Source organism: Littorina saxatilis, linkage group LG13 (assembly GCF_037325665.1).
Source record: "Littorina saxatilis isolate snail1 linkage group LG13, US_GU_Lsax_2.0, whole genome shotgun sequence".
Lineage (NCBI taxonomy): Eukaryota > Metazoa > Mollusca > Gastropoda > Littorinimorpha > Littorinidae > Littorina > Littorina saxatilis.
This window is the reverse complement of record NC_090257.1, coordinates 21,050,521-21,078,401: the sequence shown is the minus strand read 5'-3', so window position 1 is coordinate 21,078,401 and position 27,881 is coordinate 21,050,521. Positions and strand designations below refer to the sequence as shown.

The 27,881-nt window shown below is 41.6% G+C and overlaps 1 protein-coding gene across 1 annotated transcript; it reads right to left on the bottom strand.

Moving 5' to 3' along the window:
- Positions 1 to 13: 13 nt before the first annotated feature.
- On the bottom strand, positions 14 to 25,753 carry LOC138983849 (protoporphyrinogen oxidase-like). Its single transcript, XM_070357190.1, has 12 exons — positions 25,692 to 25,753; positions 23,707 to 23,875; positions 23,222 to 23,356; positions 20,442 to 20,550; positions 19,795 to 19,934; positions 19,183 to 19,327; positions 17,362 to 17,555; positions 14,451 to 14,511; positions 10,913 to 11,031; positions 10,486 to 10,599; positions 6,860 to 7,018; positions 14 to 5,299 (listed from the first exon to the last, which is right to left on the bottom strand). Exons 2-12 carry the CDS (start codon positions 23,791 to 23,793, stop codon positions 5,123 to 5,125), a joined length of 1,440 nt encoding a protein of 479 aa, XP_070213291.1. The 5' UTR covers positions 23,794 to 23,875; positions 25,692 to 25,753; the 3' UTR covers positions 14 to 5,122.
- Between the last annotated feature and the right edge of the window lie 2,128 nt (positions 25,754 to 27,881).

Sequence of the window (27,881 nt, the reverse complement as noted above, 5' to 3'; positions counted from 1 at the left end):
ACGTACACACACATGTATTTCTTTCTTTATTTGGTGTTTAACGTTGTTTTCAACCACGAAGGGTTATATCGCGACGGGGAAAGGGGGAGATGGGATAGAGTCACTTGTCAATTGTTTCTTGTTCACAAAAGCACTAATCAAAAATTTGCTCCAGGGGCTTGCAACGTAGTACAATATATTACCTTACTGGGAGAATGCAAGTTTCCAGTACAAAGGACTTAACATTTCTTACATACTGCTAAAATCTGTACAAAAATTGACTACAGGCAAATCCGGATAAGACGAAATTGAAGGGACCGAATTGTTATTGTGTCCTATCCGAAATTTCGACTTGGTCATAGTACAGTGGAACCCCTCTCTAGCGACCTTGAAAATGTTGACAAAAATCGGTCTTTATGGAGGGGGGTCCTTACAGAGGGAGGGGGCGGGGCCACAAAGAAAGTCACCTCAGATTTTCTTAAAAAAAGAAAACAGAGAAGTTTGAGTTGCTGACGACCGTTTCCTCAAGCAAACTGCTTCGATTTCATGTTTGACATTGTCGATGGTGTCCACCAGTTCTGGTGCATGTTTCAATGCAAAAAGAGTTAATTTCTGAGCAAGCATTTCTTTACAGCAGTCCCTGCAATGATGAAGGCCCTCCGAGAAAGAGAGTGAAAAATCGGCCACCGTTCTCAGCATCGCGTATCTGTGTGTAACCTCTTTCATTGACAAGATACTCTTGTTCCCTGCAGCCTTGACCAGTGAGTCGGTTACCTAATCTGTGAACCCTTCAGTTGTGTTGCTTTGTCAAAAGTTAGACACAGTCAACTAGTTTTGCTCTGAGTGAACAGTGCAGCTGGCCTCAATTAGCCGGTGACACCTCTCTGGCCACAGCACCAAACAGTACATGGCTGGGGGGAGAGAGAGAGAGAGAGGGGGGGGGGGGGGTAGCTGGCTAAACTCAGTGGGGTGTCCGGTGTCACTGAAGTCAGCAGGAAGAGCATTGGAGAGAAATAGAGAGGTGTACTCTTCCAAACAATTTCCAAGGATCAGTTGTCAGTCGGTGTGGCGTCCGTGTAGAGAAGAAGGGAATAAGGTTACACAATGCGCTAGTGTGAGACGCCAAGTTTCGTGTTTCGAGTTGCTGTAGTAAATATAGAGTAAACTTTGTCTTTGGGACTGACTTTCTGTTGTGTGCTATCCGTCTTTCGACTTACGTAAGAGAAATCCCATTTCGAGCTCAGGGTACTTTGTACACATAGATAAAGAGGGACAATTCCGGACCAGAATTTCTTTGTGTGCTAAGCGAATTTTTGACTTAACCGTTTGTGAGTTAGCTGGATTTGCCTGTATATTCTATACAAGAAACACTTAACAAGGGTAAAAGGAGAAACAGAATCCGTTAGTCGCCTAGCTCTTACGACATGCTGGGGAGCATCGGGTAAATTCTTTCTCGTCCCAACCAATATGGGACTCCCCCTAGCCCGCGGGGGGACACACATGTATGCAAACTGCTTCACCAAAAGCAAACTCTCATTGCACAAATAAAATAATCTTTAATCAGTAATATATAGCATTGACATATATTTGATTGTTTTGTTTTTCAGTAAAGCAGATCTTGATACAGCTATCATCCACAATAACATCACAGAGCTGGTAACCCATTCGATTTCGCCATATTGTGTACGCATGATTGTCTAGAATACGAACGGTACTGTCAGTGGGAAAAAAATATGACGAGAACAATTCCTAGACAACTTTTCTTCTCGAGCGCATCCAGAAGCCCATACAGTATTTTGATACATGAATACAGTTTTTGTCAGTTAACATCGAAAGAAGTATTTGTTTTGAATGTATTGGTAAACTTAATTAACGGTGTGACAGACGCCTATGAAGCATGCTTGAATCATCGATGTTCAAATGAGTTTGTTTGAGAATACTCCAAGTGCAAAACAGGGGTTCCCAGGTCTAATATCACATTGTTCTCACAAGCAAATTTGTTTGTTTGTTTATTTGTTGCTTAACGTCCAGCCGACTACGCAGAGCCATATCAGGACGAGGAAGGGGGGGATGAAGGGGGCCACTTGTCAAGCGATTCCTGTTTACAAATGCACTAACCCATTACTTGTGTCCCAGCAGGCTTTAGTAAAACTAAATTAATACCTACTGGAAGATTACCAGTTTCCAGTATGTTAAAATAGGCTTAACCTATCTACTGCTGGACTTACACTAACAGATTAAACTATACATGAATCGCGAGACAAGCGGCAAGAGAAGAGATTTTTGGAAAAAATGCAGGTGAATGAGCAAGAAGGCAGAAAAAAGAAAAGAATTCATGAAGAAAAAGAGAGCATATGACAGGAAAGAGGAACCAAAAATCTACCTAACAGCAAACTAGAAAGCTCCTGCGGTTCCAAAAACAGGAGGGGCCTTTAATTTCATAACCGCAGTGCCCCACTGCGGGACTCACAAGCAAAGGGCTGGTTTATAAGCACATATACACAACAGTATCTTTTTCACACAAAATTCAATGGAAGAATAAAAGAAGCAGATGGCCATTGTTTCTCTTCCAACAAAACATCACACTCGTATCGTATTTCTGAGTTTTTAATTATACAAAACATCTGCTGCAAAGTTTCAACAACATCAATGCATAAAAACCACATATTGTACTACTGACGTACCACAGCTATGGCTGTACCATTGCCAATACATGTATATATATATATAGGTACTACTGCATATACAAACACAAATATGCATTGGCCATGCACATTGTGTGTGTGTGTGTTAGCCCGTGTGTGTGTGTGTGTGTGTTTGTGTGTGTCTGTGTGTGTGTGTTTGTGTGTGTGTTATATGCTTTTGTGTGTGTGTATGTGTTTGTGTGTGTGTCCTCTCTCTCTCTCACTTTATTCATGTAATACTAAAATCAACTGAGGTGTGCAGACTTCATAAGAGGCACATCATAAATCTCCAGGCACTTAAAGGCTGACATAGTCCTATTTAATTAGTTTAATTACTTCCAGGGCTTTTCCCATCGTTGCGGGGATGTATACATTAAGCTTCCTGCAAAGTTTTAGGTTTGAAGTCCCTACCAATTACGAGAAATAATTAATTCTTTATTGCATAGTTTAGCAACAGTTTTCCAGGACTTGGGCTATTTGTGACGTTTTGTAAACCAAAGATGGCGTTTGAGACTGTTCTGTTTACATTCGACACTATCAACACCACTTTGCAATATTGAAATAATTTTGTCTGTGTTCGAAAGCTACAGCCAATCGTTATTATATCCCCTTAGGTACAGTTTTATAACATTATTGGCACATGTAAACAATATGAATTAATTAATGAACGCTACGAATATGGCAACCTTTAACACTCAAGGCAATTTCATGCATGTGAATCACAAATCATGTGTCCAAAACGTTCACAGGTAATGTATAGATGGTTCTAGGCTAATTGCCCCCATGACAACTCCCTCCCCCCCCCCCCCCAACAGCTGCCCCCTGACACACACACACATACACAAAGACACCGGCATGGTTGGCCTAGTGGTAAGGCGTCCGCCCTGTGATCGGGAGGTCGTGGGTTCGAACCCCGGCCGGGTCATACCTAAGACTTTAAAATTGGCAATCTAGTGGCTGCTCCGCCTGGCGTCTGGCATTATGGGGTTATATGCTTGGACTGGTTGGTCAGGTGTCAGAATAATGTGACTGGGTGAGACATGAAGCCTGTGCTGCGACTTCTGTCTTGTGTGTGGCGCACGTTATATGTCAAAGCAGCACCGCCCTGATATGGCCCTTCGTGGTCGGCTGGGCGTTAAGCAAACAAACAAAAATTAAAAATACACTAAGACACACTGATTGTAGTGAATGACTTTTGTCAAAACTGGTCACATTGTGGAGTGGTCAAAAAAGAAACTATACTATTTTTAATCCGACGCATTTGTCTGACCCCCAGATGGTAAACCGTCCAATAGTTTTGCCATGCAGGAGGTCTTCTGATCGTCAATTTTTCTAACAAGCGGGCAAAGCCAGGACAATTAGACCTACAGACCTCATGCAGTCCTCCGGTCATTTACTCATACTTGTCTAATCTGTCGCATTGTTCTGACCCGACAGGTCAGTCAAATGTTCGATAGCTTTGGCAAGTCAGATGTCTTTTGACACAACAGTGTTTATCGGCCTGGACATTTTGACTAATATACATTTTAATTCAACAACTGCATGACCAGCTATTGTCAACTGCGTTTGGGAACAATACTACATATTTTCAATCCAAGTCCAACTGACCTTTTGTCCTCCTGCGGGGATATAGCTCAGTTGGTAGCGCGCTGGATTTGTATTCAGTTGGCCGCTGTCAGCGTGAGTTCGATCCCAGGTTCGGCGGAAATTTATTTCAGAGTCAACTTTGTGTGCAGACTCTCTTCGGTGTCCGAACCCTCCCCCCGTGTACACTACATTGGGTGTGCACGTTAAAGATCCCACGATTGACAAAAGGGTCTTTCCTGGCAAAATTGCTTAGGCACAGTTAATAATTGTCTACCTATACCCGTGTGACTTGGAATAATAGGCCGTGAAAGGTAAATATGCGCCGAAATGGCTGCAATCTACTGGCCGTATAAAATTTCATCTCACACGGCATCACTGCAGAGCGCCTAGAACTGTACCCACGGAATATGCGCGATATAAGCGTCATTGATTGATTGATTGAATGGGGGCAAGAAAAGTGGGTGGGGAAGCAGGGGTAGCAGCGAGGGGGAAGTGCCAGGGAAAGTGGAGGTCACACACACCCACTATATACAGTGTACCATTGTCTTTAACTCATTGTCTCCCAGGTGCGGATATATCCGTACCCACTCATATGGCTCTATCTGACTTGGTACGGATATATCCGTACACACAGTCACTTCAGTCGCTTCATGTAACGTCGATCTAACGCCTGCATTCCAGCGTGTTGATACACAGTTACTACAATTCTGAGTGACCTGCTGCAGCACAGTTGGTCTCGGCTAAAAAAAACTTGGTCAACATAAGTGGGGTAGAAAGTGTTAAGATCCAAAATTTAACACAGTCTCCTTTTCTTGACTTTGTATGTTTCCAGACTTCATGTGCATTTCAAGACACAATACAATTGACAGCAATCACAGTTGATGAACAACATTCTCCGCTTCAATTCTGGCATTATTGATACAGTCATTCACGCTGACTCCTTTGTAAGACGATCCGATCAGGTGCAAAGGGAGACCACTGCTTTTAATCAATGATTCCAGATGAGACAACTTGTCTGCATGGCCCAAAGTATATTCTGGGATACATTCCTGAAATAAACCAAAAAAACAGCATGTGTACTGAGAATATCCGTTTGCATTCAGGACAGAAAGAAGAAAAGGAAAGGGTACAAAAAGAAGAAAAACAAAGAAAACTGCATGAGCACTGATATTATCAGTTTGCATTCAGGACAGAAAGAAGAAAAGGAAAGGGTGCAAAAAGAAAACCAAAGAAAACTGCATGTGTACTAATTAAGATGATCAGTTTTCAGTCAAGGCAGAAAGAAGAAAAGCAAACAAGGCAAAAAGAAGAAAAACAAAGAAAAATGTATGAATAGAAGGTAAATAAAACAGAATACAGAAAGAGACCAGGACAGCTGGAATTAATGGATTTCAGATTATATGAGTAACACACTGGGATAAAACAATTCAAAGGGCAAAAAAAGTTCAAATAAGAAACATAATATGGACAAAAAGAGAACAGGAAAACTACATTTACATTATAGTTTTAAAGATTATTGCTTTGTAATCATCATGCTATAAAGCAAACAAACAAGAAATTTATTCACACACATATTTCACTAACTACACGTACAATCATTGCATAAAGAATCTACTAATAGAAGAAAAAAATAAACAACAATAGACTTTTATTTTTTACTGAATAAAAAAGATAAATTAAGCTTGACAATATTTTAAAAGTTGTTGTTTTTCTCATTTACTAATGGTTTTCATTTAATGCCACATGCAACACACACACACAAAAAGAGAAAACAGAAAATGTCAACCTTACTTATTAACTAGCTTCACCGGATCACGCGTTGGACTACACAGTCTGGATGTACACGACCCACACTTTCCAAAGAAGTTTGTTTGTTTGTTTGCTTAACGCCCAGCCGACCACGAAGGGCCATATCAGGGCGGTGCTGCTTTGACATATAACGTGCGCCACACACAAGACAGAAGTCGCAGCACAGGCTTCATGTCTCACCCAGTAACATTATTCTGACACCGGACCAACCAGTCCTAGCACTAACCCCATAATGCCAGACGCCAGGCAGAACAGCCACTAGATTGCCAATTTTAAAGTCTTAGGTATGACCCGGCCAGGGTTCGAACCCACGACCTCCCGATCACGGGGCGGACGCCTTACCACTAGGCCAACCGTGCCGGTTTTCCAAAGAAGGATTCAACGTAAAAAGTATGGGTCCTACACAACCCACGCCATCCGAATAGGGGTAAACATTTTGCCGCTTCTTTGCAGAGTATGGGTCGTACACGACCAACGCCATCCGAATAAGGATAAACAACGTAACATTTCTTACGTAATTCCATATGGGTCGTCCAAGACCCACATCATCCGGACTGTGTAGTTCAAATTACGTTATCGTCTATTTGTTTGTTTACAAAGATAATCTTTCAAAAAATGGGCGATGGAAAGGTCGTATGGTGATTCTAAGAGATTACAGGAAGTCTCAATTAACTCAAGAGTTTTAGAAATAAAGTCGATTTTGTGAGGCTCTGGGTTGTCCACGACCCACGAAGTACGGTGAAGGTTAATAAACAAACCAAAAAAAAAGGTTTGGGGGCAGTTGGGGTTACATCTCTCACCTTCTGATACACAACGTTGACCTTGGATGGCTGAAGGTCATGGGGAAAGCCAAGTTGTGTGGAGGCGGCTTTCTTGGCAATGGCGGCCACAGTTACCTCATCAGGGAGCTCTCCTTTATCAGTCATCATCTTGTCCATCCAACCACCGCCCAGCATCACCTGGGGTGGAAAAAAATACAAGAAACGTGATTGCACACACACTTTTACGCAAACCTTCTTCTTCTTTGTAAATGGGTTGAAACTCCCATGATCTTTAATGTGTATGACCGTTTTTACCCCACCATTTAGGCAGCCATACACCGCTTTGTCGGGGCATGCATGCTGGGTATTTTTGTGTTTTTATAATCCACCGAACTCGGACATGGATTACAGGATCATTTCCGTGCGCACTTGGTCTTGTGCTTGTGTGTACACATGAAGGGGGATAAGGCACTAGCAGGTTTGCACGGAAGTTGACCTGTGAGATCGGACAAATCTCCACACTTAACCACCAGGCAACATCGGCAAGGATTCGATCCCACAACGACGGACGCAATGGCCTAGTGGATAAGAGAGATTACTTCCTGTTATTTATCACACACACACACACCCACACAAAGACATTTTTTTAAGATTACTCTTTTTTTTATTTTGATAGTAAAGTAAGAAAAAAGAAAAAATGAATGAATAACATGAAATTATATAAAATAGAGATGAAAACAAAATAAAAGGAAAGTAAGGAATACGTATGTTAAAGAATGCAAATGTAAAATTTAGGAGTGTTTATGTTTGTGAAAAGAAATGATTATAAGATAAGGTTTTATTTGTCTCTAATTACTTATTATAACTTTTTTTTAATTTTTGTATTAATTTTGTTATAGACGGATTTATTTTTATTTTTTTATTTAAGATAGTAAAGTTTGATATGGACCCTATGCGAGTCCTCATATCTAAGAAAAAAGCTGATTCCCACCAACAACAAAAAGTTTACTCTTCGCAAGCCTTGTGGAGAATAGTACAGATGTAGCTATAAGCTTCTGCAATCATCCAGTCATGCCCCACGCATTTCTCTACAAACAAAGATTGATGTAAAACGAAAAAATAGCAGTAAGTTATTTAAGCACAATATGTCTGTGGTTGTTTGGTACAGTGGAATCCAGCTATAACGAACCTGGGTATAAAGAAATCCCTCATTTAACAAACTGCCATTGATTTCCCGGCAGACAGCCTTCTATTTCTTACTTGTTACTTTCCGGCTACATCGAACCTTTTGAACTCATTTGCATAACGAACCCCTCTTTTAACAAACACGTTTTCATCGCCCCAGAGCCGTTTTGTCTCTAAAAGTCACAAGGCTACAACGAACTGATGTCAATAATTGTCTCCAAAGACAAAAATGCACAAAAATACACAAACACAAGTGCACATCGCGTGATGAGCGAACTCTGAACAAACAGCGGGAGGTGCACGGAACAGCCACCGCCGCTGTGTTGACCCAGAACCACTCCCAACATCAACTGCCACAGAAGCACGTGTTGCTCCCAATACGTACCCTACGTCGCTACTTGCAGGCAAAGTGCAGCGATGTCTGTGACTTGGATATGATCTCCAAATTGGAGTGTACAGTGGAGAAGTGTGCCAGTTCTGAGCAGCGTCAGACAAACATTCTGGACTTTTTCAAAACAGCTTAGTACGTGTGTCGCGGCAGAGTCAGTGTGTGCAGTGTCTTTTTTGACGGACACGGAGATTGATCAGAATGTACATGTACATGCCTTTACACGACTTTTTAAATCTTACTTCTACAATTGTGACAGTAAAGTGAACATTTGAACTATGCCTCTCTCTATGGATTATATTATGAAGCTGTTGAAAACATGCAGAGATTGTACTCTCCAAGGAAATATCGATGGGACGATCATTTGAAGGTGAGTGGGAGAACTTGTCTTAAGGCCATTTAGGGTTGAAAACTCTACAGCGAATTGCTGATATAACAAACTAAAATGTATCTCCCTTGAGATTCGTTGTACCCGGACTCCACTGTACATGTAATGCCCAACGATTTGTTTTGTATATGTCTGGCAAGTACACATAGCAAACTGGAGGCAACCCTGTTGTCTTGGCAACTCATTCTCACCTTAATTATAGCAAAACATACAGCTCTGCATAACACAACTTACGTTTTTTCGTGTGTGGTGCTTAGTGATGCAGCCGAATAGAAATTGTCTAGAAACTTACTGAGGTGTTGTATAAACATTTCCACCAACACTGAGAAGAGTGTAGCAGCTTATGAGCTACAGTCGAACCTCCCTTTTGAGACCCCTCAATTTCAGACTCCCCCAATTTAATATCTTTTCTTTATTTGGTGTTAAACGTCGTTTTCAACCGTTCAAGGTTATATCGCGATGGGGAAAAAGGGGGGGGGGGGGGAGGGGGGGGAGGGGGGGAGGGGGGGGGGGGGGAGGGGGGGAGGGGGGGAGGGGGGGAGGGGGGGATGGGATAGAGCCACTTGTTAATTGTTTCTTGTTCACAAAAGCACTAATAAAATAATTGCTCCAGGGGCTTGCAACGTAGTAGTACAATATATATGACCTTACTGGGAGAATGCAAGTTTTCAGTACAAAGGACTTAACATTTCTTACATACTGCTTGACTAAAATCTTTACAAAAATTGACTATATTCTATACAAGAAACACTTCACAAGGGTAAAAGGAGAAACAGAATCCGTTAGTCGCCTCTTACGACATGCTGGGGAGCATCGGGTAAATTCTTCCCCCTAACCCGCGGGGGGTTCCACCAACACTGAGGAGAGTGTAGCAGCTTATGAGCTACAGTGAAACCTCCCTTTTAAGACCCCCCAATGCCTGTCAAATGGTTGTGTGATGTGTCTAGTGTGTTGGCGAAGTGTTTTGTGCTTGTCACCTCTCGCTTACAGCCCTCACCGCTGGCTAGCACCGTCCTTTTCAGGACAACGCGAAAAGAGAGCAGCTTGCGTCAGTCTCTCCTGCCAGTACATAACCTCTCCACAGCAAGCCCTTTGTAGTGCCTCCATCGTGGCGACAGGCGTGAACTGGGTACCGAAAGGCCCCAGGCTGAACTACAAGGACTCGGAGGAGGTTGGCCCCTAGACGTGTGGCATGCAGGCCCACCGGCGTGTGGATACGCCCTGGTGCCCACGAACCAACCCCCAACTATGGGTTAAATAGCCGGGCAGGACAGGCTCGTCAACCCTGGAAGGCAGCTGTCCTAGGAGAAGATCACTCCAAAATTAAAACGAGGGCAGAGGAGGCTCACTATCCCTGCAAGGAAACTCCTCTAGGAGAAGGACCACTCCAAATCTAAACCCACGTAGTCCCCCGAAGACGGAAGACATCGGCCATTAGGCGGGGAGCAGACCGGATGTCTACGCTTACTACGACAAATGATTGTGTCTAGGTCGAAAAGACCCCCCAATTTAATTAAGACCTTGATTTTTCTGATTGTCTGTTCATGACAATCTTGAAATTTACCCCCATTTTAAGACTCCGTCCTTTTTCAGACCTGATTGTCTCAGATTTTTAGACGTCTTAAAAGGGGGATTTCACTGTATTGCAAAAAAGCCTGGGATTTGACACTACAGTTAAAATTGTCTAGCAGCTTTTTGACGTACTGTGAGACGCGTGCTCGGCCCATCGTGGCGATTGTGGTCGGGAAAAGTACAGGAGTCATAAACGATGCCCAGTACGTGAGGACTTTCGCTTGACGGCAAAAGATGACCAAAACCCTGGAAAATTGTACATGGATAAAACAATCAATCATCAATGTTAGAATCAGAATCTGGCAACTTTTTAGAAAAGGACACCATATTTTCTAAAGTTAGTACCCTCACAACATGAAAAATGTGAAAAGATGTCAACTTTCAGCAGACTGAATCACAGTAGAACCCAGGGGCCTTTTAAGAACACACAAATTCACACACCCACACTCACAAATTCACACACAAATTCACACCCACACACACACACACACACATCCATTATTATATATATTAGATTGCCATTTGCTTGACCAAGAGAAGACGGATCATATGTCCAAACCTCCACAGGCAGTTGCTGCCCAGGATACTCCAGGTTGACGACAAAGACAGATACCGATGGGATGGACTGCAGAGCAGCTTGCAGCGAACTCATCTCCGCAGGTAAAAGGGAAGCCAGATCTGTTGAAAGAGAATACTTCTAAGCCCTCCAAAAATCCTACAAAATCAGGTCTTAAAAAGGAGTGAGTCTTAACACTTTCTACCCCACCTATGTTGATCAAGTTGTTTTTTAGCTGAGACCAGCTGTGCTGCTGCAGGTCACTCAGAATTGTAGTAACTGTGTAGTAACTGTGTAGTAACTGTGTAGTAACTGTGTAGTAACTGTGTATCAACACGCTGGAATGCAGGCGTTAGAGACGTTACAGGAAGCGACTGACGCTAACAGTCTGAGCGGATATATCCGTACCCGCAGGTCAGATAGAGCCATATGAGTGGGTACGGATATATCTGTACCTGGGAAAAAATGAGTTAAAATGGGGGTAAATTAACTCATTCGAGGCGCGTCGGAACTGGAATTCCGACATCTGTGTTTAGCGTTGGCTGCGTGCCGGCACTTGAGTTCCGACGGATATCACGAATTTTTAACGGTGTAAACGGTCCTGCTGACCAAGGGAAACAACCCCTGCAATGAACTTCTATCTGTCTACAGTGGTACCATTCACTGTAAACAGTTCCTTCCCTTAAATTGTTGGGATTAATAAAAATTTTGTTGACGGTGTGCGACCCACGTGTTTTGACTTTTCCAAGATGGCGGATCGTTCTGCTGAGACGTAGTAACTTGAAAAGAGTGCTAGAACGTGTTATTCAGTACGGTTCTGATCTTGACCTCAGTGATGATGATAGTGGAGATGATATTTTAGATTCTGGTGACGATTTTGTGCCAATGGACGATCATTTGGGTGATGATTCGGGCAATGCAAGTGTCGATCATGACATTGTGTATGATGAACCCATGACGTAGAAAGTTTTTTTGTTTTGCTTCAAATTGGATATTTTGCGTGGATATGAAGACAACAAAAGGTATGTACTTTCAAATGTTTCATATATTTTCTAAAAGAGTAAGTTTCAAACTTTGCAAAAACATAAGGTATGTAAGGTTATCTTGTGTTGTTGATTTTTAATATTTTTTTCAAAATGGCTCTAAATCGCGCGTTGGCAGGGAACACAGGGGAAATTTAGCTGCGCCTCGAATGAGTTAACAGAGTTTAAGAACAGAAGATCTGACAAATCAAGGTCTTAAAAATGGGGAAGTCTTAATTGGTGGGTCTTAAAGGGGGTTCCACTGTTACCTTTTTGTTCCAATGCAGTCTCAAGCAACATATATGATTCAGAAGATTTTTTAAAGGGATACTATCGACAGGCAGAGGGACTTTAAAGATTGTGTCCCTTATTGGGAGGTGTCCTAAATATTACACAGGGGCATCACGTATCGTAGGTACCACTGTTGCTAGTTTGCTTGACACTTGTAATTACAACAAAACCATAAGACATTTTTTACTTTTCCTGATGTAATGGTTAGGCCAACAAACAAAAAAGTCTGTTTACGGTATCCCGACCGACCCTATTTTTTCGCGCGCCCCTAAACTTTTTTTGGCATTTGGGGGGGAAAAAAAAAGGTCTGTTTTTTGGCAAAATAACTTAAAAATATGGGGGGAAAAAAAAAAGAAAAAAATCCCGACCTACCGACCTATTTTGTTTGCCTATGTTACCGTAAACAGACTTTTTTGGGGGGGCCTTACAAACAACTTTCAAAATACATCACTTATACTCTTTGCTTCAGGCGGTCTGAAATTTCCGTTGTAAGCTGAATCCCTTGTTTTAAGACCCCCCCCCCCCCCCCCCCCACACACCAATTTAAGATTTCCCCCTTTTTAAGACCTTGATTTTACAGATTTTCTGTTCATTACCATTGTTAATTTATCTCCATTTCAAGACTCCGTCTTTTTTAATACCAAATTATCTGAAATACTTTGAGGTCTTAAAAGGGGGTTTCTAACAGGTAACAGTCTCTGTAGGTTGTCATACAGTGGAACATTTATTTTCAGACCTTAATCTGTTAAATAAAAAGAAGACACGCCAGTACATTATAACCTTAATCTACTTCAGGATTCCGTCTACCATAAGATCTCATTTTCTGAGACGTTTCCTTCATAGCGAAAGTAAATCAGTACCTCCATCTGAAGACTCCCTCGCTGTTAAGTCCCAAATTTCAGATATTGGAACTGCATGGTCTTAGAAGAGAGGTACAGTGGAACCCCCCTTTTAAGACCCCCCAATCCAAGACTTCTGCCTTTTTAAGACCTTGATTTTTTTTAGATTTTCTGTTAATAACATCAGTAAATTTACCTCCGTTTTAAGACTCCCTCCTTTTTACATTTAGTCAACTTTTGACTAAATGTTTTAACATAGAGGGGGGAATCGAGACGACGGTCGTGGTGTATGTGTGTGTGTGTGTGTGTGTGTGTGTGTGTGTGTGTGTGTGTGTCTGTGTGTCTGTGTGTCTGTGTGTCTGTGTGTAGAGCGATTCAGACTAAACTACTGGGCTGATCTTTATGAAATTTGACATGAGAGTTCCTGGGTATGATATCCCCGGACGGTTTTTTTCTTTTTTTCGATAAATACCTTTGATGACGTCATATCCGGCTTTTTGTAAAAGTTGAGGCGGCACTGTCACACCCTCATTTTTCAATTAAATTGATTGAAATTTTGGCAAATCAATCTTCGACGAAGGCCGGGGTTTGGTATTGCATTTCAGCTTGGTGGCTTAAAAACTAATGAGTGAGTTTGGTCATTAAAAATCGGAAACTTGTAATTAAAATTATTTTTTTATTAAACGATCCAAAAACAATTTCATCTTATTCTTCGTCATTTTCTGATTCCAAAAACTCATAAATATGTTATATTTGGATTAAAAACAATCTCTGAAAATTAAAAATATAAAAATTATGATCAAAATTAAATTTCCGAAATCGATTCAAAAACTATTTCATCTTAATCCTTGTCGGTTCCTGATTCCAAAAACATATAGATATGATATGTTTGGATTAAAAACACGCTCAGAAAGTTAAAACGAAGAGAGGTACAGTAAAGCGTGCTATGAAGCACAGCGCAACCGCTGCCGCGCCAAACAGGCTCGTCACTTTCACTGCCTTTTGCACTAGCGGCGGACTACGTTCAGTTTCATTCTGTGAGTTCCACAGCTTGACTAAATGTAGTAATTTCGCCTTACGCGACTTGTTAAGACTTGATATTCTCAGATTTTTTGTGAAGGTCTTAAAAGGGGGGTTCCACTGTACCTCTCATCTAAGACCATGCAGTTCCAATATCTGAAAGTTGGGACTTAACAGCGAGGGAGTCTTCAGATGGAGGTACTGATTTACTTTCACTATGAAGGAAACGTCTCAGAAAATGAGATCTTATGGTAGACGGAAACCTGAAGTAGATTAAGACTCTTAATTAAGACTCCCTTGCTGTTAAGACCCAAATTTCAGATTTTGGAAGGTACCACAGCTATATTATTAAAAGCGCAGCTTTCTTACCTTTGGAATAAATGGCAGACATGACGTGGTCAGCGATGATCTCTTCCCCTTTCGTCTTCACCTTCAAAGAACAACACAGAAACAATGACACAGTGGAACCCCGGGCCCCTTCTAAGACCATCAAAAATCTTAGAAAATCAGGTCTTAAAAAGTAGGGAGTCTTATAATGGGGGTGCATTTAAGAGGTTCTCAACGGAGAGTAATACAGGTGTGGGAGCAAAAAATCTGAGCTATACTGAGAAAAAGAAATTTTGGCTGCAAACTAAACACCAGGCTGAGCCCACTGCTGACGTTTTGCGAAGCCATTTTCTAAATGGGCGATTTAAATCGTCCACCAAGTTCATCCAGTCGATCCTCCACTTGTTTTTATGTAAGCTCTGGTCGACCTTTCGTGTCTTCGACTCATCAGTAATTAGCTCCATCTTAATAAGTAAACCCAGCTCGTGATGTCTAGGTTTCATTCGAGACAAAAATGGCGGACGGCATGTTATTTCCGGAAGTATCTTCAGTTTTATGGATCGGAAATTGCGCGAACCGAAACACGGAAACCGATATAGACGCGATTAGGATTCAGGTTTTTTTCCTCACTGTTTTGTTGTTGTTGTTTGTTGTTTGTTGTTGTTGTTGTTGAATTTTTTGCTATACGGAATTCCGTAATTATGCGGAACTACTCCCACCCCTGGAGTAATAAGAAAACAAGGTCTTAAAATGGGGGGGGTCTTAATTTGGGGGGTCTTAAAGGTCCTTGTCTACATTTTTATACCGAAATCGCCATTTGACCATTAAAATGCAGAGTCTATTATCTACAAATATCAACAATACACCCCCTTCATCAGGAAAGACGAAGCCAGTGTAGCCATTTGAAAATTCATTGTAGTATTCCAGCGTAGTACTCATAGTAGGATATCCTTATTGGAAAATGCCAAGTGCAAAACTCCTCTCAAATCCCGTGCATTTCGTGCGTTTAAAAAAAAGCGTGGACAGCGCTCCAGTGTCAAACTGTTGCTGCACTTGTTTGGGCGTGGCTATAAGCATAGTGACATGAATTTGATTGGTCAGTATTTTTAGGCAAAGCACATGTTCTCAGCAAACAGAAAACAAAATACTGTATTGGAAGCGTGAGTCACGCTAACCAAAAATAAAATCTTTTTTTACATATATTTTTATTTCTATCACTTTTTTCCCCGTGGTTCATTCATCATCTGACATAACTTTTTAGCGAAATCTAACCATAAGATTATTGAAAAAAAGCAAAAATGTAGACGACCACCTTTAAAAGGGCGGGGGGGGGGGGGGGGGGGGGGGGGGGGGGGGGGGGTGGTGGTGGTTCCACTGTATATGTAACCATCAAAATAATGTTGTTCCTGTGTAAGTTTAGTGAAGAAAAAACCCACCTTGTAGTCATGAAAAAAACACTTTTCTTACCTGAAAATAGCTATGTATATTTGAATGCCAACCACATCAACAAGAAATTTATGGGGCGCTATTTGGTAACCCTGGAAAATGTGTTGACCATTCAAGGGTTCGTCACCCTATCATGGTAACTATACAGCTTTAATTTATCAACTACCAGCAGCAAAGGAGCATGGACATTTCTAAAAGAGTTATACAAAAGAACTGTCAAGAATGTTGAAAAAGCTTGAGATGTGTCGCAACAAGTTAATGATGCGCTTTTCTTTGGAATTAATTTACTTTCGCTTGCGGTTACATTAACTGTCACTGTTGCAACTTCTTATGGTGTCATCATGATTAACTCATTGTCTCCCAGGTACGGATATATCCGTACCCACTCATATGGCTCTATATGACCTTGTACGGATATATTTGTACAAGTCATTTTAGTCGCTTCCTGTAACGTCGATCTAACGCTTACATTCCATCGTGTTGATACACAGTTTCTACATAGTACTACAATTCTGAGTGACCTGCTGCAGCACAGCTGGTCTCGGCAAAAAAACACTTTGTCAACATAGGTGGGGTAGAAAGTGTTAAAAGACAGATTGGTTTCCAAAAACTCATAGAATTAACCAGTGCTGTTCATTAAGTCTCGGTCTTCGGTTATTTAAGGATACTTTTTTGATCAAACGTATTTTTCTGACCCCAGGCCGGTCGAATGTCGAATTGCTTTGACACGTAGGATATTTTCTGACACAACAGTTTTGCAGTCAACTGACCTATTGTAATCTGTGTTTGCATGGGAACAATACTGATTAACCATCAAATTGGGCTTACATGTTGAAGTAAAAACATCTTTGGAGATAAACAAAGCTAATCCCTTTGTCAAAACGTGGACTTTGAATCAAAACGAGCAAACCCTTTCGAGCTAAAATACCATATGCCTCCTCCCCTCCCCCCCCCCCCCCCCCCCCCCCCACCAAATCCCCTCTCTTCTTCCCTGGCACCAGAACCTCCAATTCCCCCCCCTCTCACTTTCCCCTCCACTCTTCCCCCCGATCAAATATAATGTCTTGTCGTTTCATTTGCAAGCGATCCAAATTTACGTTCATCTTATTCTTCATCATTTCCTGATTCCAAAAACATATACATATGTTATATTTGGATTAAAAACAAGCTCTGAAAATTAAAAATATAAAAATTATGATCAAAATTAAATTTTCTAAATCAATTTAAAAACACTTTTATCTTATTCCTTGTCGGTTCCTGATTCCAAAAACATATAGATATATGTTTGGATTAAAAACACGCTCAGAAACTTAAAACGAAGAGAGGTACAGTAAAGCGTGCTATGAAGCACAGCGCAACCGCTACCGCGCCAAACAGGCTCGTCACTTTCACTGCCTTTTGCACTAGCGGCGGACTACGTTCAGTTTCATTCTGTGAGTTCCACAGCTTGACTAAATGTAGTAATTTCGCCTTGTTCATTTTTCGTTTCATTTCACACAATCATCACCTTGATTCTGCCATTCAATGCTGGGGCTAGTGCAAGGCAAGGACTGTCTTTCCGCACTTCACACAGAGTGGTTGACGTGGCAGCTGTTTCCATGGCATCACTCATTTGCTGCAGGCCGTGCTTCAACGACCACGACGCCCATTTCTCGGACGTGGCTCTCTTCTCCAGCTCACTCGCAGCATCTACTTTCGCTCCTGAAGTAAACAGAAGGATTTTTTTTAAAGACCATTTCTTAGTTTTTGTCTGATAATAGACGGATTTCGAAAATAACTCACGTTGTGATAGGGTTAACACTTTCTAACCCACCTATATTGACCTTCTTTTTTAGCCGAGACCAGCTGTGCTGCAGCCGGTCACACAGAATTGTAGTAACTGTGTAGAAACTGTGTATCAACACGCTGGAATGCAGGCGATAGATGGACGTTACAGGAAGCGACTGAAGCTAACAGTCTGAGCGAATCCGTACCTGGTCAGATAGAGCCATATGAGTGGGTACGGATATATCCGTACCTGGGAGACAATGAGTTAAGAGTTGTTGTATAGTTGCCTTTCCCCTGCAAACACCGAGTCAAACAACACGTGATTATCTCCACACCTGGTTGCTCGATCTGTGCACTGAGGGACGCAATCACATCCCAATGCCAATGGTCAGCTCCAATGTGTTGGTTATTGTTTATCGTCTGATGGGCGCAATGGCTTGATGGTAAGATGCCGGCCTCCAAAGCAGATCGTGGGTTCGAATCTCGGCCGCACCTGGTGGGTTAAGGTGGAGATTTTTCCATTCTCCCAGGTCAACTATGTGCAGACCTGCTAGCTTGCCTTATCCCCCTTCGTGTGTACACGCAAGCACAAGACCAAGTGCGCACGGAAAAGATCCTGTAATCCATGTCCGAGTTCGGTGGGTTATAGAAACACGAACATACCCAGCATGCTTCCTCCGAAAGCAGCGTATGGCTTCCTAAAATGGCGGGGTAAAAACGGTCATGCACGTAAAAATCCACTCGTGCAAAAACACGAGTGTACGTGGGAGTTTCAGCCCACGAACGCAGAAGAAGAAGAAGTTTATCGTCTCTTCAGCAGTTAATGCTATTCTAGACCGATGCGAGTGAACGAAAAGAGAGTTTTAATAAGCAGGCAGTGCTGAAAGGACAAATCCGAGTCAATCCTCACAGGGATGTCAGGCGTTCGCATGATTTCACTGGCACAGATCATCACCGCGTGCAGAGACAATATGCTGTTCGCTAGTGATTGGCCTACAATGTTGCTTGACTTAGCTTCTCTATGGAAACGCAAGGCAAAACAAGGGGAAGCAACTCTTCCACAACCCACACAAACTAAAAGTTATTTCTAAACATCATCTACTTCTTCTTCTTCGTTCATGGGCTTAGACTCCCACGTTCACTCATGTTTTTAGCACGAGTGGATTTTTACGTGTATGACCGTTTTTACCCCGCCATTCGGGCAGCATACGCCGATTTCGGGGGAGGCATGCTGGGTATTTTCGTGTTTCTATAACCCACCGAACTCTGACATGGATTACAGGATCTTTTTTCGTGCGCACTTGGTCTTGTGTTTGCGTGTACACACGAAGGGGGTTAAGTCACTAGCAGGTCTGCACATAAGTTGACCTGGGAGATCGGAAAAATCTCCACTCTTAACCCACCAGGCGGCAGCAACCGGGATTCGAACTCACGACCTGCCGATTAGGAGGCCGATGTCTGAACATCATCTACTCTACTTTGTATTTTATGATTTTGGGGGGGATTTTTTTTATTTTAACTTAATTCTGTTGTCAGTCAAGGGGTTAAGCACTGCACTGACCCCTGGCCCTGAGCATTCCCACGATGAGAGATCCATGCTGCCTCTCCAAGTTGAAGATATCTGGGAAACACGACCTCATGGACAGTTGCCGACAGTCATTGGCAAAGATTCCACGACACATGGCATCCACCGCAATGTCTGCAAACTGCAAGAAGAGAAATGATGTGAGTATAGGAACATGTAAAAACACACTCATAAATAATTAATAAATACATTTTTTATAGCGCGAGTCCTATCAATTGGCTCCAGGCGCTTTACAATTTCAAATCAGTAAAACAAACGAGCAAAAACTGGCATGATTATGGCTACCTAAATGGTGTTATAAAAACGGCCATACACGTTAAAAATACATTAGTGAAAAAAAACTGAGTGTACGTGGGAGCCTCTGTGAGGCCATGAATCCAGAAGAAGAATAAAACAGAGAAAAAACTGCCAGCCACAAGCATTTCTTGCCTGTACAAAATGGGTGTCCGGTAACACTGTGTCTGAAACACATATAATATACTATACTAAGGCGCAAGCCAGTCTGATTTATTATAGGTTATTTGTATCTTTGACCAAAATACAGTGCGACATTTTATTTATTTTATTTGTGTCTTAATATCCTCTTACCTCTGTACCAAGACGTCTCCCAATGAAGCTGTGAATGCTTTCATCGGGTGCAGAGTTGCGTTTAGCAAAGGGTTCGCCCAGGAAATTCATCATCAAAGGTCGGGAGAATGGTGGTATTGTTTTTACAACCCCACCCAAACCTGATGACAAACAAAGAAGCATATTTCTTTCGAATACATCACCTCAATTTAACTAATAGGAGTTAGCTTTCTTACGAGTGCTAAACTGAGCAAGCATTCCTTTTGTGTGTCCTCAAAACGGAAAGCATAATCATTATTTGAGCTCATTCTGCTGATATAGAAAGGGGACACAACCGTTCCACGCAAAACAATACTTAAGGTCTGTCACGTACGTTTTCTTAATATTCGCATACCCCCGCGATTGATGGCAGTATTGATTACCCTCAGTAGAAAATGTTTTCAAAACAACATTCCTCACTATTTGGCAAGATCGCATTGAAGCTAATTTGAAAAGAACAGCTTGCAAGTAGCACAAACACACACACAATGTATCTCTCTCTCTCTCACACACACATATACACACACACAAACACAGAGTTTTCTAACCTGATGGTTCCTTGAAAGTGATGCATTACCTTGTTTGGACAGCCATTTCCATCTATCCCAATACAAGAAAAGGAAACTCACTGCTGGGCAGAGCACAGAGTTGTCCCCCCACAAACAGGTAGCGCTTTTTGGCAGCAGCATCGGAGCGATGCACAACCAGGATGTCTTTGGTCAGTCCAAGCTCCTCTGCCTGCATGGTCAAATTAAAAATAAAATAATCGATTCAACAATGTGACATCAAAGGTTGACTAAAAATCATATTCAGGGGTCTGGCATAGCTAGACTACAAAAAGATCAAGGTGTATGTTTGTGTGCGATCACTTGTTAAAAAAAAAAAAATTCTGGCTAAAATGGATTGATACATAATGATAAATATTATTTGTATTTTTGATCGAAATTTAACATTTGACACATATCTTGACAGTCACTGTTCACCTCGACCGCTAGCTTGGCCTCGGAGAACAATGACTTTCTCGATCTGTGTTAAATGTCACACTGTATTTTGGTCAAAGATACAAATAACCTATAATAAATCAGACTGGCTTGCGCCTTAGTATAGTTTGTTTATAAAGCCCAATATAGCATCTGTTTGTTTGTTTATCATTGTTTCCTATCTCGAGAACCCAGGAGGTCATGTGAGACCGATTCAGCATCAATCTTTATATTCTCTGTTCCGGCCGTTCTCGGCCTACTGTTTAAACAATCACACAGCATATAGCGTCTGATCTCTCATCTATGCTAAAATAGTCCTTCCGGGTTTAAGTCGGGTAAAACTAAACAGGATCTTCTTCGGATGAAGGCAGTACATCTTGTTTTCAGAATTTAAAATGTCTCAACCGTGAAAATTATAATATTGGGAAGTGAATTTCTTCAAATACATTCTTGAATAATTTTTTTAATTTTTTTATGTAAAACAGAGATTGTTTAACTCATTGTCTCCCAGGTACGGATATATCCGTGCCCACTCATATATATGGCTCTATCTGACCTGGTACAGATATATCCGTACACACGGTCACTTCAGTCGCTTCCTGTAACGTTGATCTAACGCCTGCATTCCAGCGTGTTGATACACAGTTGCTATGCAGTTACTATAATTCTGAGTCACCTGCTGCAGCACAGGTGATCTCGGCTAAAAAAAAACCTTGGCCAAAATAGGTGGGGTAGAAAGCGTTGAAGGTACAGTCCTTTCTGATGCTGCGTCGCTCAAAAGAAATAACGGTTTAAGGTGTGACGAAAAAAAGAACAGGGCCTGAGTACGGTGATAAATACAAGACTTATTTTACAACCATTTGAAAAATACATACATCCCCCGTGGCTGCCCGCATAACGAAATCGTTTTTCTCGTGTTTTGAACTTGCCAGTGTTACAGCACGGAGCAGAGTCCGTCCCGCACCTTGCTTTGTGTACATCACGTGGCCACCCAAACACCCGCACAACGCAACATTTTCACAAGAAAAACACGTTTATTTGTTTGCTTTGTCTGTATTACACATTTCTATTTACATTTACCACTGACACACCAAATTGTATACTTTAGTTTGCAAGTGAATCGTTATCATACAAAATAACGTTATCACGAGACGAACAGAGATCTCAGAGATCGTTTGCTTCTCAACTGTTTCGCGCAAATCGTGTAATATCAATTTTTGCGGAAACCTCCCGAAGAAATGCAATCTCAGCGGCTTCCACCTGCAACATAGTTGTGCTTATTTGGAATGTGACGTCCTGTTCTTCGTCAGTCACACCTATCTCGAAAACTAAGCGTCGCACAGAACCAGCGCCCTTCCATTATTCCATGTAAAACAATTCTCAAATCTGGCCAGGCTTAACAATGACATCATCCTTCCACTTGGACACATACCAAAGACCAACAGCATGGGTGGCATGCTTTATGCGCAGATTTGGAATTCTTCAAGAATTAATTTAGCTGACTCAATTAATTCCAGAACAAAAAATTCAACAACAAAATAATTCAAGAAGAAAATAATTCAACAACAAAACCATTCAAGAAGAAAATAATTCAACAACAAAACCATTCAAGAAGAAAATAATCCAACAACAAAATATTTCTAGAAGAAAAAAATTCAACAACAAAACAATTCAAGAAGAAAATAATTCAACAACAAAATAATTCAAGAAGAAAATAATTCAACAACAATATAATTCAAGAAGAAAATAATTCAACAGCAAAATAATTCAAGAAAAAAATAATTCAACAACAAAATATTTCAAGAAGAAAATAATTCAACAACAAAACAATTCAAGAAGAAAATAATTCAACAACAAAACAAGTCAAGAAGAAAATAATTCAACAACAAAATAATTCAACAACAAAATAATTCTAGAAGAAAATAATTCAAGAAAAAAATCCTACTGTACACAGGAAGCAGTCTCAAGCTATTGATTCTTCGCTTGTATTCAAGTTGCAGGATGCTTTAATCCTGTGTAAAAGCATGGACAGATATGTGATGACTGATATCATAACGAAGGAATGTTAGCATTTTTAATTTAGCCCCCGAGAGCGCCCAATACCACCCGCTCAAGCACCCGCTTGCAGATCCCTGAAACATCCGCTGTACACAAATTGCTACCTCATATATGACGCATATCTGTTTCCTTCCATGTTTGAGCATTTATAATTTGGAAAATTGGCAATAGTTACTTTGCTATGATTGTTTTTAAGTTGTCAGAGTAACTTTCCATGCCAAGGGGGGATTAAGGCATAAAAATGAGAACGAATGGTTTTCTTTCTTTTTCTTATTCTAACAAACCCACAGCCCCCCCCCCCCCAACCCCCCCCCCCCCCTGAAGATGTTTTTCAAAGCCCTGCTTTGTAAGTCATAGCTATTCAAACTAACCAGATGTAGAGAGTTTTTGCCGCCCTTTCCCACAGGCCGGAGACTGCGAGGACCCAGCTCAAATATGCTGCCATCGTCATGCTGTACCGACTGCATCCAACCGCCCGTCCGCTTGGCTCCTTCCAACAAAACGATCTGAAAATGGAATAAAATGTCAATATTACAGTCGAATCCTGCCCTGAAACCTCTAGATACCGATCATCTACCAATACAACCATCCAACAGGATCTACTATGAACTATCTATATATTTCAGCTTTCCGTAACTTTTTCTTCTTCTGCAATCATATACACTTTTAGGTACAAATGCATGTACTCATTCACATGCACACACACACACACACACACCTGCGTGTACACAACCACACATCAACCCACACATATGCACATCTGCAGTTCACACCTGGTACCAAACACATACACACACACACATACATACTCACAAACACACACACTCACAAAAAAACCCACAACACAAGCTCCAACCTTGCCAATTTTGGATGCACTTTTCTGTAGGTAGTAAGCCGCCGCCAGTCCGCTAACACCTCCCCCAACCACCACAACAGTCGCCATGGTTACAAGATGTTACTCTTAGCTATTAGGATCTCAGCATCCTTGCGTGTCACACATTTCAGTCCAGTCTGTCACCTTCATCCTAAAAATAGTTAAGGAAAGACGTACTGACTGACAGACAAAAAGATAGAAAAAATGTGTTGGTGTTAATGATCACGCTAGGGATTTAGTCAACCGGTTTTACATATGGTGCACCATCATTGCAATTAATAACTTCATGCTGATATCAAAAACAGTTAAATAATGCAATCAAGACCTGGTTACTCCAGTATTAGTCCAGTCAAAGTTATGTGTGTATGTGTGTGTGTGTGTGTGTGTGTGTGTGTGTGTGTGTGTGCTCTAGCATGTGTGTACATCTGCGAGCATGCTTTTGTGTTTGTGTGTGTGTGTCTGTGTGCGCGCGTGCGTGTAACAAAACCCTGACGCAGCCAGTCTGTTCACCTCTTCATAAATGAAAATGAAAACAGAAACTGACACAGTGACAATACAATGCATGCGTCAGGTGGAACGACAATACTAGCATGATTCAAGTGTTCAGTTGGAACAACAATACATGCACGATTCAAATGTTCAGATGGAACAACAATACATGCATGATTCAAATGTTCAGATGGAACAACAATATATATGCATGATTCAAATGTTCAGATGGAACAACAATTACACGCATGATTCAAATGTTCAGATGGAACAACAATTACACGCATGATTCAAATGTTCAGATGGAACAACAATACATGCGAGATTCATGCATCAGCTAGTAATTGGGACAAAAAATATAATATACGCTTGATTCATGCGTCAGTTCAGACAATACATGCTTGATTCAAGTGTTTAATTAGAATGACAATACATGCACAATTCATGCGTCAGGTGAAACGACAATACACATTCAGGATTGATGCATCAGTTGGGCCGACAATACATTCGTCAGTATAATATATACAGGGACAATACATGCACGATTCATGCGTCAGTTGGTACGACAATACATGCATGATTCATGCATCAGTTAAGACAATACATGCTTGATTTAAGCAGGGACCTATATTTATAGGTCTATGATTTAAGTGTTCAGTTGGAACTACATTGGGTGTGCACGTTAAAGATCCCACGATTGACAAAAGGGTCTTTCCTGGCAAAAATTGCTTAGACACAGTTAATAATTGTATACCTATACCCGTGTGACTTGGAATAATAGGCCGTGAAAGGTAAATATGCGCCGAAATGGCTGCAATTACTGGCCGTATAAAATTTCATCTCACACGGCATCACTGCAGAGCGCCTAGAACTGTACCCACGGAATATGCGCGATATAAGCCTCATTGATTGATTGATAATACATGCACAATTCATGCGTGAGTCAGAACGACAATACACATTCAGGATTGATGCGTCAGTATATAGGGACACTACATGCAGGATTCATGTATCAGTTTTGACAACAATACATGCCCGATTCATGTGTCAGTCGGGACAATACATGCAGTGTCAGTGATGCACGATTCATGATCAGATGAGACAATTAATACATGTATGCACGATTCTCGAGTCAGTCGAGACGACAATACATGTACGATTAATGCGCCAGTCGTGCCATGAATCAAAAACTGTCACATCAAGACAACTGCGTCTGCTCCTGAGACACAAGCAACAAAATGCTGAGTCATCCATACACATACGGTGACACGATTTTGCAACAGCTACTGAGCTAGTGAGCTAGGAGCAGAACAGCGTGCGGCTTTTCATCGCTCCTTACACAGGTACGCGTCTGCGCAAAGGTCATGTCGTAGGTGAAAAGGAAAACCTTGACAGTCAAACACAAAGCAGCCTTGCCAAATCTGAGTCAAAAGCCTTTTCTCCGCCTGTTTGCATTAATTAGAAATGAAAATATTTACCATTAGCTCGCAGCAGAAAGATTTGGCGAACACACCCAGGAAAGGTTACTCTACAAACTGCGTGGGAGGGGAGGACACTCTATTCTAGTTTCGAAATCCGGTGTCACGATTTCATCTTTCGCCTGTGTACATATTTCCCCCTCGATATATACTCAAGACTGAAATGTTGTTTCCTGGTAAAATTAAGAAGTGAAATTATTTATGGACGAAAAGCATGTCAGTTTCTTGCATGTGAAGAAAATTTATGGTGAAATTTAATAGATTTCACTCCCAAAATCGAATTCTTCAAAAACGTGTACCGAGTGGTTACGTCCCTTGAATAAGAAGGGAAACATTTTAGGATGAATCAAATTTCTAAGTTAAATAAAAAAAATCGGTTGGACAAATTTGGCCCGATGAATGTAAGGTACACAAGGTCGCTCATCAGTACTATCGAAGGGTGGTTTTTTGCATGCTGGGTATTTTTGTGTTTCTATAACCCACCGAACTCCGTGAGGTCGTGGCCGGTTCGAACCCCGGCCGGGTCATACCTAAGACTTTAAAATTGGCAATCTAGTGGCTGCTCCGCCTGGCGTCTGGCATTATGGGGTTAGTGCTAGGACTGGTTGGTCCGGTGTCAGAATAATGTGACTGGGTGAGACATGAAGCCTGTGCTGCGACTTCTGTCTTGTGTGTGGCGCACGTCAGTTATATGTCAAAGCAGCACCGCCCTGATATGGCCCTTCGTGGTCGGCTGGGCGTTAAACAAACAAACAAACAAACAAACCGAACTCTGACATGGATTACAGGATCTTTTTCGTGCGTATTTGGTCTTGTGCTTGCGTGTACACTGACACGGGGGTGTTCGGACACCGAGGCGAGAGTCTGCACACAAAGTTGACTCTGAGAAATAAATCTCTCGCCGAACGTGGGGACGAACTCACGCTGACAGCGGCCAACTGGATACAAATCCAGCGCGCTACCGACTGAGCTACATCCCCGATATACAACTACCCATAAGCATAATAGGGGAAGGGCTCCTAATATGGACCACTTTTTGTTTCATGGTGATACTGACCAGCTTGCCAGTTTTCTTGTGAAGAAGTTTCATGTTGTGTTTGGTAGTGTTAGGAAACGCTACCGTTGCTGAGCTTTGGTTCAGTTTTGTGTGTTGCATGTAGTTGACTTATTTGTACTTTGTGGGAAAGTACCGATATTATATTTTGTAAACACAATATTTATGCTTGGACGAGAATGCAGGTGAACTTTCTAGTCCTGTCAAAACAAGTTGTTTACCATGCTGTTTTAGTCGTGAGTTCGTGGCGTTCGTTCGGATTAAGTGCGTCGGCGCTTTTGATGTACGTCATAGAGAATGTCGCTAGTTTAGTCCATGCACGGCTCGTATAATGTAGTTGTATCATGTTCGGTCTGGAATATTCTCGAGATTGAGTATTTACTATATATGCCAGCGCGATTTGTATGTAAAAAAGCTTCTATTTGAGTTCTGCTACGTTGTGCAGTTGTATGTATTGAATGCTGAATAAATCCTCGAACTCAATTTGACGAGTTGTTTTATGCTGCTGCGAAGACGGGCGACGTAGAATAAAAGAACACAACTATACGGCAATCTCAAGTGTCGTGTAACAGGTAGTCCTTCTCTCTTAGGTTAACCGCTAGGCCTAATTAGAGAGAAAGAACTTTGATAGATATTCAGCAAAAATTAAATACAGAAAAAACCACAAATGGTCCATATTAGGAGCCTGGGCGCCTAATATGGACCACTGAAGTGGCCTTCTCGAACCACTGTAAAAAGCCCCCTAGGCCTATACTTCAGAATACTGAACATGATACAACAGGGCCGGATCTGGGGGGGGGGGGAGTTCCTGGGTTCCGGAACCCCCCCCCCCTCCCCCCTGGCCATCTAATGTACCTCTCAGAGAAGAAAACAAAAGTGGACTTTTTAAGCTCTTCCCCCAACTCCCTCAGTTTATTTTGTCTTCCAAAACTATTTCAAATTATGGACAACATCAAGTCGACAACGGCCTGCCCTCCCCGTTATAAGTCCATCATCATAGTAATATTCAAAGTAAAGAGTCCTGTCAGACTTATTTACTAGGCATATATGTCTTTGGGATTATTCCACTGAACCACTATGGTAAATGAATATATGAAGTATTTTGTTACTGTTGAAAATGTGTAATTTTGATTCCC

Coding starts and splice junctions, on each gene's coding strand:
- LOC138983849 (XM_070357190.1), bottom strand. CDS start 23,793: ATGGCGACTGTTGTGGTGGTTGGGGGAGGTGTTAGCGGACTGGCGGCG. Junction 14,512..17,361: donor CATTGAATGGCAGAATCAAG/GTGATGATTGTG, acceptor TGTTCTTTGAAG/GTGAAGACGAAAGGGGAAGA. Junction 11,032..14,450: donor GTCTGCCATTTATTCCAAAG/GTAAGAAAGCTG, acceptor CTCTTTCAACAG/ATCTGGCTTCCCTTTTACCT.